At 22.8% G+C, this 19,324-nt stretch overlaps 4 protein-coding genes across 4 annotated transcripts; 3 read left to right on the forward strand and 1 right to left on the reverse strand. All coding sequences in view use genetic code 6, as the record gives it.

The window, feature by feature from the left end:
* Nucleotides 1-509: 509 nt before the first annotated feature.
* Nucleotides 510-4,887, forward strand: TTHERM_00849350 (transmembrane protein, putative; the record flags this gene model as incomplete). The annotated part of the gene is made up of 4 exons (XM_001019237.2): nt 510-2,707; nt 2,799-3,949; nt 4,228-4,592; nt 4,852-4,887. The coding sequence occupies 4 exons, from the start codon at nt 510-512 to the stop codon at nt 4,885-4,887; spliced, it is 3,750 nt and encodes a 1,249-aa protein (XP_001019237.2).
* An 843-nt stretch (nt 4,888-5,730) lies between these two features.
* On the forward strand, nt 5,731-11,908 carry TTHERM_00849370 (transmembrane protein, putative; the record flags this gene model as incomplete). Its single annotated transcript, XM_001019239.2, has 5 exons — nt 5,731-6,241; nt 6,416-7,023; nt 7,070-9,570; nt 9,917-11,073; nt 11,148-11,908. The coding sequence occupies 5 exons, from the start codon at nt 5,731-5,733 to the stop codon at nt 11,906-11,908; spliced, it is 5,538 nt and encodes a 1,845-aa protein (XP_001019239.2).
* A 1,095-nt stretch (nt 11,909-13,003) lies between these two features.
* TTHERM_00849380 (hypothetical protein) lies at nt 13,004-13,264 on the reverse strand (the record flags this gene model as incomplete). The annotated part of the gene is made up of 1 exon (XM_001019240.1): nt 13,004-13,264. The coding sequence occupies one exon, from the start codon at nt 13,262-13,264 to the stop codon at nt 13,004-13,006; it is 261 nt and encodes an 86-aa protein (XP_001019240.1).
* Nucleotides 13,265-14,498: 1,234 nt separating this feature from the next.
* TTHERM_00849390 (transmembrane protein, putative) lies at nt 14,499-18,634 on the forward strand (the record flags this gene model as incomplete). Its single annotated transcript, XM_001019241.2, has 3 exons — nt 14,499-16,540; nt 16,614-17,035; nt 17,871-18,634. 3 exons carry the CDS (start codon nt 14,499-14,501, stop codon nt 18,632-18,634), a joined length of 3,228 nt encoding a protein of 1,075 aa, XP_001019241.2.
* Between the last annotated feature and the right edge of the window lie 690 nt (nt 18,635-19,324).

Below are 19,324 nucleotides of genomic sequence, written 5' to 3' on the forward strand. Positions count from 1 at the left end.
TATTAGATTAATTCAAATCAAATTGATTGATTTTTGATCAATCAAATCAACCTTTTAATTTTTTTTTATGATAAAAATAAACAAATTTAATCGCAAAAAGATATTTAAAAAATAAACAATCTTATCCACAAATTAAATTATGCTTTCTACTATTTTTACTATCCAATTTTCCAATCTTAAAATTCTGGAAAGTAAAAACTCTTATTTTTTTCCATCATCATATACTAATAAAGCGTTAATTTTTATTTAATCTAAAATATAAGATAGGTAATTCTTTATTGAATAGAGAAGAGTTAATTGGGGAAGAATATCGTAAGTAGTATTTACAGCATTATATATTAAATTGTTACCACAGCTTTTTGAAGGAAAACAAACTCTGTTTTAACTTTTTCCACTATAGCTATTTAGCGTTTATTATCAATGGCATATAAAATGAAAATATTTCTTTTAGAGAAATATTGAGACTGTAGAATTCTTCCATTCATTAATATACACTAGAGTAAATACTTATGATAAATTATTTCTTTGATTTAGCCTGTTCAGAGTTTGAATTAGACGCTATGAAAATTCAAATTGAGTAAAATGAAAAATTAATTGATATCATCCTTTTCGATGAGGATATCGAAAATTGTAACAAACAACTGAAAGACTGTCTAAATTTGAAATATGATATTTTACAGAATATTGGAAAGGATTATATTAACTTAAAAGATTTAGAAAAATAATTACAAATATTACTTCATAAAAGAGTGAATTTGCGAAGAGAACTTATTAGATTATAAAAAATCCACTCTTTGAGCTCAGATTTAATTAGTTTGTGTGAAGGTTTCGAAGAATGTCTAACTATTGATTAAGACTTAACAAAATTAATGTAAATGCAAAAGAGTAATAGGTTTGGTGTGAAGAATTATCTTTTAAACTACTCTGATGATTCAGCTGCTATATATATATCTTTGTTAAATGAAATAGGTAAAATTTTAAAAGTATCTAAAAATTTCAAAGACATAGTCCCTTTGGTCACAATAAATTAAGAAGCAATTGGGAAAAACGTTAAGTTTTTATTGCCTAACGAAATTGCGTAGGTACATGATGAAATTCTTTACAAAAGCATGATATTAAGAAAACAGATAAATTACAATGTAAAGGATTATCCTCTTCTATTAGGAAAAGACAGAGATGGATGGGCTATAGCTTATAATTTAAAAATTTAAACTTTTATACTGAATAATAATGAATTAGGTTGTTGCGGTTTACTAAAATAAATTAAGGGTGATAATATGTACTTAATGTGTCTAAAAAAAGAGAACAATAGAATAGCTATTTAAGATAAAAAATTTTATAGATACATTCTGAATAAATATTTTTCTCAGTCTGAAGCCAAATAAGTTTTTATTTCTAGCATTATTCCTATTTTTAAAATGCTACAAGTAAAAGGAATTTAAGGATAGCAATATGAAACTCTACTTTTTTAACCTTAAAATATTGAAGAAGCAACTTTAGATTTGAGTACTGCCAATCAATAATTTATTTAAATGGTAAGCAAAAGAAAGATCTATTTAATAAAATTCTCTTTCTACTAAATTGAAAATGAAATAATTTAGCTTACTCAGCTGCAAGTAAGTTAAATAAAACCTCTTCTGGATATCAATTCAAAAAAAGATGCACTTCGCAATTTCAAAATTTAGTTGCATCAGTATGCAAACGAGGATTCAGTAAAAAATTTGAGTGAACTAAATGATTATTTGAATTCTATTATAGAAAAAACAGACTGTGAGGATATTTAATAAAACTTAAATACATAGATTGAAAGTGAAGAGAGATCCAATTTACTTGATAATACTTAAAGATTCAACAACGAGACTGAATAATACTAAAAATCAGAAGATAATTTTATATTTATAGACTCAAGTAATAAAATTGCCATAAATGAAGATAAGCTCCTTTCAAAACCTATAGATACCTTAGGATAGATCTAGGAAGAAACTGAGTAAAATTCCCTTTGCTCTCCAGAGCTTGATAAAAGAAAGGTTAAGATTAAATAGATCAATCTAATAAAAAATGAATAATTAATTCAATTAAGTAGAAAGCCAAATTTATTTGATTTTTAGCATCCGAATAATAAAATTTACAGTTCTACTTATTAGAATTAATAACAACAAGTATAATCTATTGGAAGCTTAGGCACTTTGGCAACTTAAAAATATTTAAGTACAAATAATATATAGAATCAAGTTTTTTCTTCAGAAATTAATTCTCCACAAAACCTTTTGAGCTAAGAAAGTAATCACAATTAAAATATTTTAAGTTCAGACTCAATGCACTTTTCGCCTAAGTCTTCTCAAAGAAAAATGTTAATACAGTCAAACGAGCAAAACAAATACAATCAATTCAAAATTGATAAAAATGTTCATCAAAATCAACTAAATACTATTGAAGATGAAGTTAATCAAAAATATACTACTAGAAAAAGAGAATCGACACAATCGACTAATTATTATGAAATAAAAAATTAAATGACAAGAAATAGAAATACTTCAACAATTAAAAATAGAAAAACTTCGGAAATCAAAAGTAACATTAAAAGTGGGAACTAAAAGTAAGAAGGCTATTCAAATAATATAAGAACACCATAGAATGATGGGAATGCTGATGATTTCAAAGATGAGGGCAGTGTAAAATCATCAAAATCCTAAAGATCTTAGTCAAAGTAAATTATTTTAAACTAAAATTGTTTATATTTCTATTTATTTATTTGTTTAATTTTTAATTTTTTTATTATAAAGGATTTAAATACTTAGCACGATCAGAAAAAAAGGGGATTCAAAATGTTTGAAATTAATAAACATTCTTGGTATTTTATCTATTATAATAATCTGTTGCTTAAATATAACAATTTTTGAGCTATAATTGAATTTTCAATACATTTAAAAAATTAACTTCGAGCAAATTAACTGGACTTTTTCCTTAAAGAGATTTATAAATATCTTTTTTGGGAACAATTTTTTAATTTTAGGATTAAAATCTAATTTCTATTAAATAAAAGACTAGAATATTTTTAAAAAGCTTGGAAAATTAATATTGGGAGCTAACGCCTACATGTATTAAGGGTATTAAAATCAAACCTAATAACTTATTTAAGGTAACCTTGATGACATATACGTATTTTAAGAAATAAATAATTACAGTACAGAGCTATCTATAGCAAGCACAACAAACTCAACACAAATTACAAATTATACTTCTCATCTTACTTTTAAGATAGCTTTTTTTCAAACTATTGGATATTATGTAGCAAGTTTATTGGATACTAATTAATACAATACTTAAGTTGGTTTGCAAAACTTTATGAGTATAAATAGCTCCCTTGATGAGATATATGAAAACAACCAAAATTACTAGCTTGATAAAATTGACAATATAAAAAGTTTTATTTTTGGCCAGCTCATAGTGATTTCAGTTGTCACAGGAATTTTTTCTTGTTTAAGTATCCCTATTTATATGTTTAACATGAAGAAAAAAGAAGATATTTTGAAATTATTTGCAACTATATCACCTGATAAAATCTTGTAAATGATGATGCAAATTAATAGATATCTAGAAATGGTGGAAAACATGGAATCAAAAAAACATAGATCGAGGAATATAAGTCATTAACCTTCATAATCTTAACTTAAATAAAAGAATTCTGAGCCTTAAAATATACAAAACTCACACATATCAGTTGATAGAGATAATTTATTTTTTTCATCTAATTAAATTATTTTTAAAAAACCTCTCGAAAATATGAAAAAGAAAAATATAAGTTCTACAAGCTCTATTAAAAAGTTTAGCTTTAAATTAGTAATAGGGATAGTGATTTGTTTCTGCTTTACATTATTCTATCCTGTAGCTAATTATGTTTCTAGCTTACAAAACATAGACACCTATCAGATGAACATCTACTTTTTAAGTAATTAAATTCAAAAATAAAATTATATTTCTAAATTTTTAAAAATAATTTTTAACTTTATTTTCTTTTGCTTGAAATTAGAATAGAGAGAGAAATTATTTTTTGTATATTTATTTTTTTTAATTTTTAAATTTTTAAATTGAGAAATAGAAAGAAAAATTTAATTATTATGTGAAATAGATTGTTTTATTCAAATTTATTCAAAATTTATTGCGAGTTACACATAAAATTTACAATAATAAATTGGTAATTCATTTTTATTATATTTTAATAACTAGATGCATTTGATTATTTGATTGATAACTTAACTTCCCTTTTTTGCTTAAAATATTCCCATACTTACCTTTTGATAGCTACTAAAGGGAAATATCCTTAGCTCCCATTTTATTCAAATACCATTAAATCTTAACTTTCAAAAACTTAGTCTTACCTTGATAGAGTTATGGATAATTTCTAAAAATATGAAGATTATAATGGTTACATGCAGAGCTATTATGATAGTTTAATGATACCTTTAGTTAAATCAGATATTTGCAAAACTTTGAATGGTACTAATCCTGTTTATTTTAGAGAAATTAGCTTTGATTATGATAATTGTGTTAGTTGTCTAAATGGGATTTTTTAATAGGGTTTGGTTGTTATGGTAAAATAAATTATGTCATTGATAAATTAGTATAATGAATTTTCTTCAAATAATAACTTTACGGTATTTGCAAAGGGTTTCATGTAATATTAAATGCAAACTAATATAAGCAGTGAATACTAGTTTTTCATTTATCAAATGTACTTAAGTAAGATAGTGCATTACTTTCAAGAAGACACATATAATATATACTATGACTACAACCATAATATGCAAATCTGGCTGATATCAATCTAAATTGTACTTCTATTTTTTGTAGCAATTTTTGGATGGAGAAATTTCTATAATACTTTGAGTAATACATATTTTTAGGCCAAATAAAATTTAGACATAATTGATATCAATATATTGGTTGATAATCCATATATAATATCTTATTTTAAAAAAAATATTTGAAGGAAAAACATTAAAATGTTAAATCAAAATATTAATCTTTTAAAAAATAAAAATTTTTATTATTTTAGTTTTATTGTATTTGATGTAAAATATTTTATCTCAATATTTTCTATTCACAAAATTTTTGAAGCTTTTTATTTAAAATAAAAATTAAAAATGTACGAAATATAAAAGTTTGTTTTGATTATATTCAAATTTATTAAATATTTTTTGCTATAATCTATGTTTAAAAAATAAAACAATAATTCTTTTATGTTTAAACTTTGATGAATTAATCATTTTTTAAATTCAGAAATGAATTTTAAAATTTAAAGTTACAATAGAGTTTATTTGCCATTAGAGTTTTTCTTCTTTTGTTCTAGAAAAATAAAGAATAAAATCTATTAACCAAATTTCTATTTGAAGATTAAATTAATATCTATTACTACCAAATGTAAAAATATAAAAAGTAACCAAAAAAAAAGAAAATCATGAAATAAATAGTATAGAATATAGTTAAGTTTTCAAAAAATATTTACCTTTTAGTTTGAAAACAATTCTGGTTGGTTGGTTATTTGTAAATTTCATTGGAATGTTAAAGAAAAAAAATTATAAACAACTAAGTGCTAAGTGTTTAGTTTGTTAATTATTAGCTATATTTTTCAAATAAAATATACATTTGTAATTAAATAATAAAAAATCAAAATTTAATAATAATTTTTGATTTATTGTTTGCATAGTACTCAACAAGTTTAAAATTAGCATGAATCTTAATTTAAAAGGAAACAAAAATATAGTTTAAAATTTTTCAAGGTATGTTAGGAAGAAGATTGAATCATTTTACGTTTAAGAGACATATTTATTATTTAACTCATTTGATAGACCTTATTTAGTTGGCATATTTTTAATTATATTTAGACAATATGAAATATTGCAATTTAATTTTAATAATGACTCATACAAATAATTGCTCAATAATAATTAGAGTACAAACTCATATATCAAAGCAATGATTATGGAGTAATGGCCAAATTTACTTGTCGAGTTTATCTTTTATATTCTTTTTGTTTTAAACATCATCTTATATCTATACTTAGCGTTTAGGCTCTCATTATATCTTTCAGGAAGATAATTTAGGAATTTAAAAATATTCTCGCTTCTTTTCAGAGCATACACTTATATAAATTTTATAGCTTCAATTTATGCAAGCTTGTGTTTTTATTCAAAGCAAAGTGAAATGTCTATTATTAATATATTTCTCACCATATCGCTACGTAAAATTATTTAAATTTTATTTAAACATCAAACTTAACAGAAAGAAATTCTTACTTATTTGATTTTATAAAGCATAGAGAGTAGAAAATTTAAATATATAAAAGCTTTAACTTATTCAATTAATATACACTTTTGTTCAACATATGAATTCTATAAACTAATTTTAAATATAGAATTTATAATATGCTCAACTGACTTCGACATTAGATACACTACGAAGGATTACTTAGCTAAAAAGAGTTCTAAGCATGACTATTTTTTTATCACTCTAAAAATAGTGGTTATATTTGTTATAAAATTTGGAAGCTATAAAATTTTACCTTTTTTTGGATTCTTTTTCAACTTGATCAAGCTAATTTATCTGTATATATATCATCCGTTCTAGAATTTTAAAATATAATAAATTGAGTTTAGTCTTACTTTGACGAATGTAGGAATTTCATTTATCATGTTAGGAGAATTTAATAACTATAAAACAGATTTTATATTTGGTTTGTTAGTTTGTATACCTCTGAGCTATTAAGCTGGATATTACCTTATGACTCATAAATTATTATAAAATAATATAAAAGCACTTACAATTATCCACACTTAAAAAGGGGTGTAAAAAACAGTTAAATAATTGGAGAGAATAGATTTATTTTTAAGATATGTAGCTTATAATGTGAGTACTAATTTGTCTCATTATCTGGAATCTCCTAACTCGCTAATTTTAGAAAAAATCGTTACAGAGCATCACTTAAATTGTGAAGAATATCCTCACTGCTTTTGCAGAAAATATGTAAATTATTTTTATGGAGCCTTTTTAACTATTGTTTAATGAAAAGTAAGATGAAGAAATTACTAAAAATGACTTCGTTGGCGATAACATTAGAAAATAATACTTAGAGTATTATATTAGAAATACCTATATTTCAGAATGCAAGTTGCTGAAGAATCAATCAAGTGATTTTCTTTTTAGTTATTATGCGTTTATGATTAACTGGACTAAAAATTAGACAACATCCTTTAGAGAAATTCTTTCACACAAAGAAAAATACTCCAAGCGAATTACTCTAAGATAAAAAATGTTGCTGAAATATATTTTTAATTTGGCTTCTTAGTAGTTTGAATTGGAGGCACAAAGGATATATTAAAAAACACATGGGTAGCTCTTGGATATTATTTCATTTGATGAAAATTTAGAAGATGCATCTTCATAGTATCGTCAGTGCCTCAAGGAAAAATAAGAATTATTACTAATAATGTGTAAGGACTATATAAATTTAAATTAATTAGAAAAATAAGCCTTGAAACTGTAGGAAAGAAGGACAAGACTGCAAGATGATTTAGTTAGATTATTTTAAGTCAACAGCACAAGTCTTTCGTTGCTTAGTTTATGTGAAGGCTTTGAAGAATGCCTTACGATAGAACCTATATTTAGGATGATGTATTTAAATAAAATTAAATTGGGCTAGAAAAAAAATCGTATACCTTATTACTAAGATGATTCCTGTGCTATTTTTATTTCATTGCTTAATGATATTGGAAAAATACTTAAAGTATCAAAAAATTTCAAAGATGTAGTACCTATTGTAAAGAAGAACTCTGATGCAATAGGCAGAAATGTGAACTTTTTAATGAATGAAGAAATAGCTATTGTCCATGATGCAATATTGCTTCATTGTGTTTAAAAAAAGCTAGTTAATTAAGACATGAAACATTATCCTACTATTATTGGAATAGATTCTGATGGCTGGTCAATTCCTTACAGCTTTAAGGTCTAGCTTTGCATGCTAAGCGATAAGTAACTAGGTGCTTGTGGATGGTTAAAATAAATAGTTGACGGAAATTTATATGTAACTACCTCACCTATTACTGAAAATTATAGATTTAATGTCTTTGATGAAAAGTTCTTCAACATTCTTTTCAAGGGAAACTTTACTTAAAATGAAGCTAAGAAGATTAGATTAGGGTTATTAATGCCAATAATGAAGCATCTTGCTTAAAAAGGTTCACCTGGATCATCTTATGAAACTATAATCATTAAACCCATCAACATTAGTGAAGCTAGTATAGAAAGAGACATTTATGATCCAAATATCATATAAGACCTTACTCATCTTAATCTATATTAAATACGCTTTACCTACTATCCAGTTAACACTCACTATGTTTAATTTGTAGCATTTTAAGTTTATCATTTAAAACCGCTGTATGACGTTAATTAAAAGAGAGAAGCAATTAAAAATTTTAGGATTTAAATTTAAGAATATGCTGATGCTGAGGTAATTAAATAAAAACTAGTAAATTAGCAAAATAAATTAATAGAGATAAGAGAAACTTCAAAAGATAATTTTGGGTCCATAGATAGTTCTATGCTAGGAATAAATTCTCTCTCTTATATTGAAGATAATTTGGTGTCAATGTAAAAAAGGACAGATGGCAGAGGTACACGAAAGGAATCTTTGGTAATAACTCCTAGAAACTTCTAAATGGATCTTTAGTAAAAATATGTAAAAGCTAGTTAACAAAACATTTAAAATGATTCTGAGTCTTAATATTACGATACTCCCAGAGATCTTACAAGCTTGTAGGATGTCAATAGTTAAAAAAGGTAAATAGAAGAGGAGTACTTTAAAGTAGAAAATAATAGGGTAAAATAATTAAATAATGGTTATGCTAAAGGGAAACCCCCTACTGTTAAGAGTGAATAAATGATTGTAAATCAATTGTTGACTTAAAATTAAAATGCTCAATTAATGCAAGGATAACCAGGTATTCTAATGTAAGAAGCTCCCTTAAAAGCTTTAAATGGCTTTAGAGATTAAAAATTAATTTTAAATACAAATTTGAATGATTTCTAAAATATTGATAGTGCAAATTAGTAGCATATTATGAGTGATTCTACTTACTTTTCACCTGCATCATCACAAAGAAAAGCACTTATATTCCCTGATACTTAAAGACAATATAACACTGATGCTATTATATATGATACAGCAATCTAAGAAAACACTGCTGCAGAAAATGGAGATGAAGAAGGCTATTAAAACGATAATCCAAGGAAAAGAGTATCTTCATTTAAAAATAGCATGTATTCTTAGAGCAGAAAAAAAAATGTATCAATTCAAGAAAACTTACCAATCATGAAAAACAATATAAATTTAGAATAAATTATTTCTAACTCTAATGATGTAGTAGATTAGGATTTAGAATTTGAAGATTAAAACTCATAAGAGCTTTCAAATTAAGCTTAAGAAGATTTAGAAGAAGAAACTTAAAATAAATTTAAAGAAGGAGAAAGAGATAGTACTAAAACTGGAAAGACATCTAAATCTTCTGTTAGGTTTAATTTTAATATTCCTCAATTATTTATTTATAAATTAATTATTTAAAAAGAATTTCAATTTTTTTAGAGAAAAAAAACAAATATTTTAAGCAGAAATCTCACTGAATAGCATTTAAATATTATAGTAACTTGATAATTATAACCCCAAATAATATTTAAAATATTTAGAATATTTTAATAAATTTTGATATTATTGTTTAAATTTTTTATATTTTACGATTACTGGGTTTGAGTGAATAATAAATACAAAGCAAACTAAAATTTCAATTTAACAAAATAAAAATTTACTAAATTATTTTTTGTTTTTAATTAAAATAATAAATTTTTATTATAAATAAAAAAGATAACATATGCTAAACACAATACGATCAAAAAAATTCTCTAATAGCTTAAGAGCTACAAACATGATAGGAGTGGTCTCAATAATTATAATTTTCAGTCTTAATATTATTAGCTTTTTCATTTAGTATGATGATTTGCTAAATCAATAAAGCAATTTCCAAAAAATATTTTGGATTTACTAAGAAAAAAAATATTTATCTTTAATGTTTGCAAATCAAGGAATTTAAAATAGTTTTGATACAGGCTTAATAAGCTATGCTAATAAATCTGACTTATAACAATTAGGATAAACTCTCAAATATTTTTCTAATTATACATATATTTCTTACTATGAATATATGAGAATGGCTACATAAGTAACAAATAGGCCTGTTTATGTCTTTGAAGTTATGAATTCATACGACATACAAGTTCTGATACTTGATTCAATTTACCATACAAAATTTGCAGTAAAAGTAAATTTTTACTACGAAATGCTCTACTTTATAAATTTTTTGAATGTAATGATGTACAATAAATATGATGGTGGGTATTCTTAAGAATCTATGTACGCCAATTATCAATATATATTTATGTCTCTTGAAGATGTTTATAGAATGAATCTCAAAAATTTCAATTCTTAAATAAATGAAACAAAATTGCTTTTAACTATTTAGCTAGTTCTCATATCTGTTGTAACTGGATTGTTTGCACTTTTAATGATACCTGTTCATATTCATAGCTAAAATTAAAAAGAAGAGATATTGAAATTGTTTGCAACAATAGCTCCTGATAAAATTATCTATATGATGCAGTCAATAAGCATGCATTTAGACTAGCAAGAAAGGATTGAATTATAAAAATAAAAAATGAGGTCTTCAAGATTCTAAGAAAAATAATTCCTTTAATCAGCAAGATAGTATGGAACTGGTATTTAAATTAGAATGAGCTAGTCAAATAGGGCTAGTGTTTACTCTAAAAATTATGAAAATATTTAAAAAAGTTTGATAAATTTAAAGAAAAAAAACACAAGCTCAACAAACAACATACCTAAAATATCAAGAAAGTTTCTTTTAGGATTATTTTTTGGCTTAATCAGCATGCAATTTTATGGAGTCAGTAAATTTATTCTAGGCAGCTTAGAAATAGATGATTTTTAAACACAGATAAATTTCTTAGGTAAAATTTTAAACAGCTTCAAACAAACTTTTTCAAATTTCTTTTAATTAACTTAATAAATTTTATTATATTAGCATCATTCGATATGTTCTTTGACAATATTGCAAGCTAGATTAATGCAAGATACAATTTAATTCCAGGAATTGATAATTAATACATACCCTTAGAAACTAAATAAAATTATTTAGATTTTTCTTCTGGTTTTTAGCAAGCAGGACCTCAAAAATTGAATTTGTTATTGAATCAATTTTAGAACTATGAAAACTTTTCTGGAAGTTAGAAATAGAAATATCAAAACTTTTTATAACCTCTTTTTAAAAGTAATGTTTGTGATGTAATTTAAAATTCTCCACAAAGCTATATAGAAAATTTAGAATTTAATGTAAGTTAATGCTAAAATCTCTTAGGAGGAGTATTTTAGCAAGGTCTGTTTGTAGTGGCACAAAAATATATGGAAATTTATAACAACTTTATGGAAGGAGTAGTAAATTTAGACGTAAATTAAGCTCAAGCTACAATGGAGAATATGTATTAGACATTAAATCTAAACGATGAGTTCAATTTTTCAATTTAAATAATGATGACTACTAAAATTGTTCACAACTTCTTTTAAGATATTTACTCAATTGATTTTAATTAGAATTTAATGATATCAGTCATTCTTTTAGTAGTTTAGTTAGTTATCTTGCTATTTGTTTTGCTAGTTGGATGGAGAATTTATTACAAAGGAATAGGTACATAGTTCTATTAAACTAAATAATTGTTAGACTTAATTGATCTAACTATCTTACTAGAAAGTCCGTATGTAGTATCATATTTTAAGAAGAATACTTGAAATTGTTTATAAAATTTATTGTATATACCTTAAAAATTAGAAGTTTTATAATTAATTAATGTAAAAATATACTTTTTTTTAAAAAAAATAATTTCTCTAATTTTAAACTTTTTTTAGCAAAATTCTTAGCCTAATTATTTTTAATTTAATACATTTTTATGATTTTTATTAACTATAATCATAGCAAAAAAAAATAAGGAAAAATGAAGATTGATTAGATGGTTTTAAAATAACTCAACTAATTATTAATATAAAATTTTCATGATACAATAAATTAATATATTAAAACTCACTAAATAAATTAAATGGTTTTTTTCTTAGAAATATAAATTTAGGATTCATTTAATAACAAAAAAATTTAATAAACTCATAATTAATGTTAATGCTATAATTAATAATTAAGAGTCGTTAAAATCTAAAAAGCATGTTAAAAAATACTTATTTATCAAATTTTATTGAGCATATTAATTATTAGATAGCAAAGGATTGTATAATTCAAATAAAAATTCTCCTTTAATTCATTATTATTTATTTTATTAAATGGCAAGTTTAAAAAATAAATTAGTATGGGTTTTTTAAATAAGCAAATTAAAGTGTTAGTTGATAGAAATATAAATAAATAATCATTCATTTAACAAAATTTAAGTCAAAAAAAATCTTAAGTAACTGCTAATTGTATAAATTAATAAAAATTGCTTCTTAAAAACCATTTAAAAAAACAATTTACTTACTTATTATTTTTTAAAAATATGATTGAAAAAATTTAATAAGTAGAATGTTTATTTATTTATTTATTTTTGTTTTTGACAAAGTTTAATAAACGTAAGTAATTTAAATTAAATATCAAGCAAATTTAAATAAATTATTCAAAGTGAAAGTTGTAGAAGTAGAAGAAATGAAATAAAAAGCAACATTTTTTATAATTTAATATTTTACTGATAGGAGCTATTTGCTAATTGCGAAAGGTTAAAGTAGTAAGATAGTCAGTTTAAGCTTACTAATTATTAGGTAGATTAGTTTTTTGGTTAGATTATATTCAAGTTTTTTAGCATATGTTAGCATCTCTTATGATTCTAATTACAAATAGTAAGACAATCAAATATACTTTTTATTTAATGAATCATCAAGAGATATCTTAGGGAGCATAAGTTTAATCCTTTTCCTTTGTATAAATATACTGCTTTTTGCTTGTTTAGTTTATGATATTATTTTATTTTAGTATAACAAGACTTTTAGAGGTAGTGGATTAGTTAAATTTTTTTTTAAATCCTACAACTATCTTTGTTTTCCAGTAGGTTTAGTTGTGAGCTTTCTATATTCACCTTCTTTTTACTAGTACTTGAGCATTCTGAACATTATTTTATCTATAGTTTTAAGTATTTTTAAAAATTTAGTCATTTAATTTAAAATTTTTTTTTTATAGGTTAGATTGTCTCTTTATTAGATTATGACTATAGCTTTTATATGACTGATTGCTTAGCAAAAAGATTTAGCAAGTTAAATCCTTTTATAAAATTATTAGATTTTTTATCTATAGCTTTGCTATCATAAAATTCAAAAAGTATTTTCATTTTTGGGGTTATATTCTCATTATTTTCTCAATCATCCTAGTTAATATTCATGCATTATAAGAATTTATATTTGCACGAATGGGCAAGATTGTTAATTTCATAGTTTTCAGTATTAAATATAAATCTGCTTATAAACAGTTTGTATTATATTTCAAGCAATAGTTCTCCAAATATTGCTACTATTTTTATTCTCTTTACTCTATCTTTAAAAATAGGGTTTGTGTTAAATACCTTAATCGATTATTAAATGATCAATACTATTAGTAATGATATAAAATAATAATACATTCTTAGAAAAGATTACAGAAATTTAATAAAACTTGATAAATTTTTAAGACTAATTAATTAATAAAACTCAACATACTACTATGAGTATATAAAGGAGTATTTATCCCAATAGATAGAAAATGCTTTCGTAAGCCATTTGATTCAATGTAAACTTAGATCAAATTGCTTTTGCTAAAATGTAAATAATAATTACCTTTTTTATACTTTTACATTTTATTCACCATGACATTTTTCACTTTAAATCTATTTTTTAATAATAAATTTTAAAATCTTTTTGATATTGACAAATCAGATAAAATCTGAATTTTTATTAATTATTTCATTCAATATAAAATTAATTAATTATTATTATCTTTCAAAAAAATTATTTAAATGAAAAATATTTTTCAAATAGTAGCTATGGAGAATGTTTTTCTTAATTGAAAATATCGACTTTAAATTAAATTATTTTATTTATCTAAATAATTTGAATAAATTATTTAAATGAGTTTTTTAACATTAAAAAAACCATAAAAAGAAATAAATAAGATTTTATTTAATTTTTTAAAAATAAATTTGAATAGTTGGAGTATGACTAAGATTAGGAAAACAGAATATCATATCTTTTAAATGAAAAGAATAGAGAAAATATTCTATAACTTACTTACAGTATTCTAAGGTTTCATATTTAAGAGTCTCCAAACGATTTAAGTGACTTTTAAATAAGCTACTACTACTATGTTGAAGATGTAATGGAAAACATGAATCAATCAATAACTGAATTATATCAACTATAAAAGTGCTTTTAAAAATTTAATCCGTTTGAGATATAAATTGTAAGAAGATTGATTGATCAAGTAAGAAATAAAGTGGAAAAAGAAGAGTAAAAAAAAATCAAAAGCATATCAGAAGAGTCTTCAAATTAACTAAAACTTAACAAAATAAATTTTTTAAATGTAATAAAATTTGATGAAAAACTATCAATAGCTTACAGCTAATTTTTAAATTGTTTAATTTAAAAAAGAAAAATTTTATCAACCATCAACTAAGATATTGTAAATTTGGATTCTTTTGAAAATTAAGCATCATAACTTATTAAAGATAGAGATATTCTCAAATCTTCTATTGACTAATTAGTTAAATAAAATAGCTCTTAAAACTAATTATTGAGGCTTTGCAAAATTTTTGATTTTGTTTTAGATATAGATGACTTTTTTTAGAGAAAGATTTAGTTTTTAATTCAATTTAATCTTTAAACTGTAATACCTTTTTACTCTTTAGAATAAGGAGCTGTATATGTCTCACTTATAAATTTAGGAATAATAAAAAAGGTATCTAAAAATTTTGATAAGGTTGTTTAGCTTCTAACTAACAAAGAATATATAGGAAAAAATATTAACTTTATACAACCAGATGCATTAGCTTAACATCATGATAGCATCATAAAAAATTGTATTTAAAGTAAAGTTATTTCTAAATAAATTACTAACTATCCGCTGTTAATTGGTAAAGATAAGAATAACTGGGCAGTTCCTTACTCTATAAAGATGCAGATAACTATGATCGGATTAGAAGATTTTGGAGTATGTAGCATAATTTAGCAAATAAAGGACTCTTCTTACTATTTGATGACAACAGCTGATCTAGGCTTCAAAAGTTTAATCATGAGTTAGTCATTTTATTAAAAAATATTTTCGACTTGCTATAGACCAATAGAGTTAAATAATATTAAATTCAGTCATGTTATTCCTATTTTGGGAAGTTTATTTGATAATAACAATGAAAGTTCTGAATTTTAGACCATATTAATCAAACCTCTCTTCAAAGAACAAATAAAAAATCCTATTTAGATTTTAAACAATCCTTTACTGTTCTAGCAGCTAATGGATTTAGATATTCATTTAATTCAAGGAAAATACATTCATATTTAAAATACATACATTTCTTTTATTTATATTGTCATTTTTTCTTGTGAGCCTGTAACATATTTGAGTTCTAAAAAGGAAGCTTTAAAGGAATTTAGGAAGGAAATTTAAGTCAATTACTAAACTGATATGTATAATGATGTTAATATAGATTTTATCTAACCAGAATTTTCAGCGACTAAGGACGAATAAGAAGAGTATCAAATAAATCATTTTTACAACTTAACGAAATTAACAATGTTTAAAAAACGGTTAGAAAATATAACATATGCTTCTAGGCTACAAAAAATTATTAGGTAAAACAGATTAAAGATTAAACAGATGTATAAAGCTTAGTAAGAACTTGCTTTGTAATAATCTCAATTCTCTGATTCATATTTTAAAATCCATGATTTTGATAACCAGTTTTCAAAAATGGATGAAATATAAGAAATTGAAGCATGTAATTTAAGTAGTATTAACAATAGTAATTTATTAAAGAGTTCTAGTAGCAATAATTTATTGCTTAGTAATAGGAAAAATTCCACCTCCGTTGACTAACAGAGCTTTAATTAACAAGCTTCGAAATCTTCAAATTGGAAAAACGTTTTATATGGCATAGAACAACTAATTTTTGATAGCCAAAAATAAGAAAAACTAATATTTGCTGAAAAAAAAATGAGGCAACTAAAAAATAAAAATTTTATTCTCAAGAATATGCCAATAGATTAAAATAAATATGCTAAGCTTGATGATGATGACAAAATAGAGTAAGAATAAGAAAGCAATTCTTCTATTGATGTCAGTGATTTGTTTAACTAAAATGAAAAAAATGACAAGTATGCTGAAGGAAGTGTTAACAACTCAATAGGGAAAAAGAAACAGCAAAAGTAAATAAAATTTAATTGTTTTTTATTTTTAATATTTTTAATGTTTTATAAATTAAAATTTTTATTTAAAAAGAGATTAACTTGTCGCTTCAATATATTAGAAAAAGTAAGTGCCAAAAATTTTTTATAGTGGCTATTTATTAGATTTGGTTTTGTTAGCACTTGTCATAGTTTCTACTTCTATGAGCTATGTTGATTAAAAAAACTTTGTTTAAGAATACTAAAATAGAGATAAAATCTTTACAGATATTATCAATTTCAAAAAATTAATACATGATTAAATAGCAAATATATTTATAGAAGATGGTTTTTTTAAAGATTACTTTTAATTGAGCGGTACTGATTTTTAAAATCAGTTTTTAACTAGTATAGCTAATGCTCAAACTGATAATATAAAGCAATATAAGACTATTTTAGAAAATCTATTTATAAATTATTAAAATGAAATCTATATAGATGAAGTGTTATCTTATGAAACTAACTACAATACTCTTAGTTAAATTTAAAACAATATTTCCGCTTAATAAATAAATAACACTTACTTATTATTAAATTTAATTACCTTTTAATCAATTTTTACAATGTTTGAACTGCCAGTAAATCTTGATAGCAACATCTATCAAAATGAATTAAGAGTAAATTAAATTTAAATTACAGAATAAATTGCTAATATATTTAACCAATTAGACTCAGATTAAATTACTTAATTTTAATCGTAAAGTTAAATATATTTGATTTTTATTTATCTTCTAACTATCTTTCTCTTCTTTTACAACATACTCTTGGTATATTTTTATTCACTTTGCTTCTCTTTAAAGTAAGAGGTTTTGTCACTTTTTGCTACAATTAACCTTAAAAAAATAGATGAGATGACATTCAAAACAAAGATATTGATAAAATACATTCAAGAATTAAAATTAAAAAACAAATTACTATAAATGAATGATTAAGAAAATGAAAGCTTTTTGAATTTTGTTTTTAGAGATGAAAATAAAAATAATATAAAGAAAAAGAATATAAGCTCTACTGTTTATAAATCAAATTTAACTATTCAAAAAGTTTTAATAGGATTGTTTTTTTCAGGACTAATTTTAATTGAACCAATATTAGACTATTATTTCATTTAAATATAAGTCAACTCTATCGACATTGATGGAACTCTAATTAGTAAATTTAGCATTTAAAATATTTTTATTTATTTATTTTTTTAATTTTAATTTTAATTTAAGAAAAAATTTAACAATTGTTTCTCAAAAATCTATAAAAAATAAGAAAAATTTCAGTTAAAAGAGTTAAAAAGCTAATATAATTTTTTAATTTTAAATAAAAGGAGAGTCTTAAAAGCTGATATCTGTATTTTCTAATTTTAACCAGCATAAATTTACTTATTTATTCTATGAAATTGGCTCATAAGAATATACATTTAACTATACATAGAGTTATTAACAATAGCTTCTAACTCAATACTACGATGATATTAAAACTTAAATGGGTAGTTTCATGTAGTCATATTAAAAATTTTCAGATTCTAGCTTTATGAGGTAAAAGATTAATAATATAACTTATCTGATAGACTCAAGTATGTGCGACTAGCTATAGCTCTATTCTTCTATTTTATTACAATATAACTAAACAGATTTCACTTAATGTGTATGGCTCTATGAAGCCACATAAAATAGTGGATTCTATATTTCCACTAAAAGATATTCGGATGTTCAACTTTAGTTATTAAATTAATTTAATAGTAATCTAACAGCTTAGTAACAATAAGCGTATCTTGATAAATATTTCCAGCAAAATTCTATTTCTGACTAATATTATGAGTTAAAAATTCTAGATTAAATATCTTAAATTATAGTATATCTAATCAGATCCCAATAATAAAATCTCTTTGATACTATTAACTTAATTATAATAATGTCAACCGTCTTTTAACTGCTATTAGTAATAAATGTCTCTTATTTCATTGTAAAGCATATGTTTCAAAAACTTCAAAATCAATATTTGAATGTTAGAAAATTTTTGACTCTGATAGAATACGATATAATTGTTGAAAATCCATACTTTATCTCATATTTAAAGAAAGAAATTTGAAAAACAAATAAAAATATCAACCATAAAACAAAATAAATAGCATTTTCTTCTGTTTTAAAAGAAAATAGTTTAAAAACCAAAAATAAATGAAAAATTCAAAAGAAAAAAGAAAATATTGTAAATAAAATAAATTTTTATTATTATTAAGAGAATAAAAATGTATTTTATAAATTTATATTTAATATTTTGATTTTAAGATTAAATAAATTCCTCAATCAATCAATCACTCACTAAATAAAATCATTTTTACTTCTTTTTAATTAGTAAGTAAAATATAATTTTTAAAACAAGTCAAATAAATTTCAGAATCATCAAAATCAAAATTTTTTTGGTTTATCTAAAATAATATCTGCTTTTTTTTTAATTTCTTTAAAAGATTAATAACCAATTAAAAAATTAGTTTATTAAAAGTTTTCTGGGTATCTTTTCCTTTTTTTTAAATGAAACTCGAACACCCATCTAAATATTAAGAATCAGCCAAAATAATTAGATAATTATTTAAATATAAATAAATCTAAAAATAGTACCTATTTTTCAAGTATAATTATTTCTAAATAATTTTTATTTTATGCTAGAATTCATATATTAAATATCATAATTATAAAAATACTAATAAGCTCTAAAATAATATTTATTTAAATAATTTTATCATTTAACATTTAAATATTAGTATGATAACATCATCCTATT

Source organism: Tetrahymena thermophila (assembly GCF_000189635.1).
Source record: "Tetrahymena thermophila SB210 genomic scaffold scf_8254588, whole genome shotgun sequence".
NCBI classification, from domain to species: domain Eukaryota; phylum Ciliophora; class Oligohymenophorea; order Hymenostomatida; family Tetrahymenidae; genus Tetrahymena; species Tetrahymena thermophila.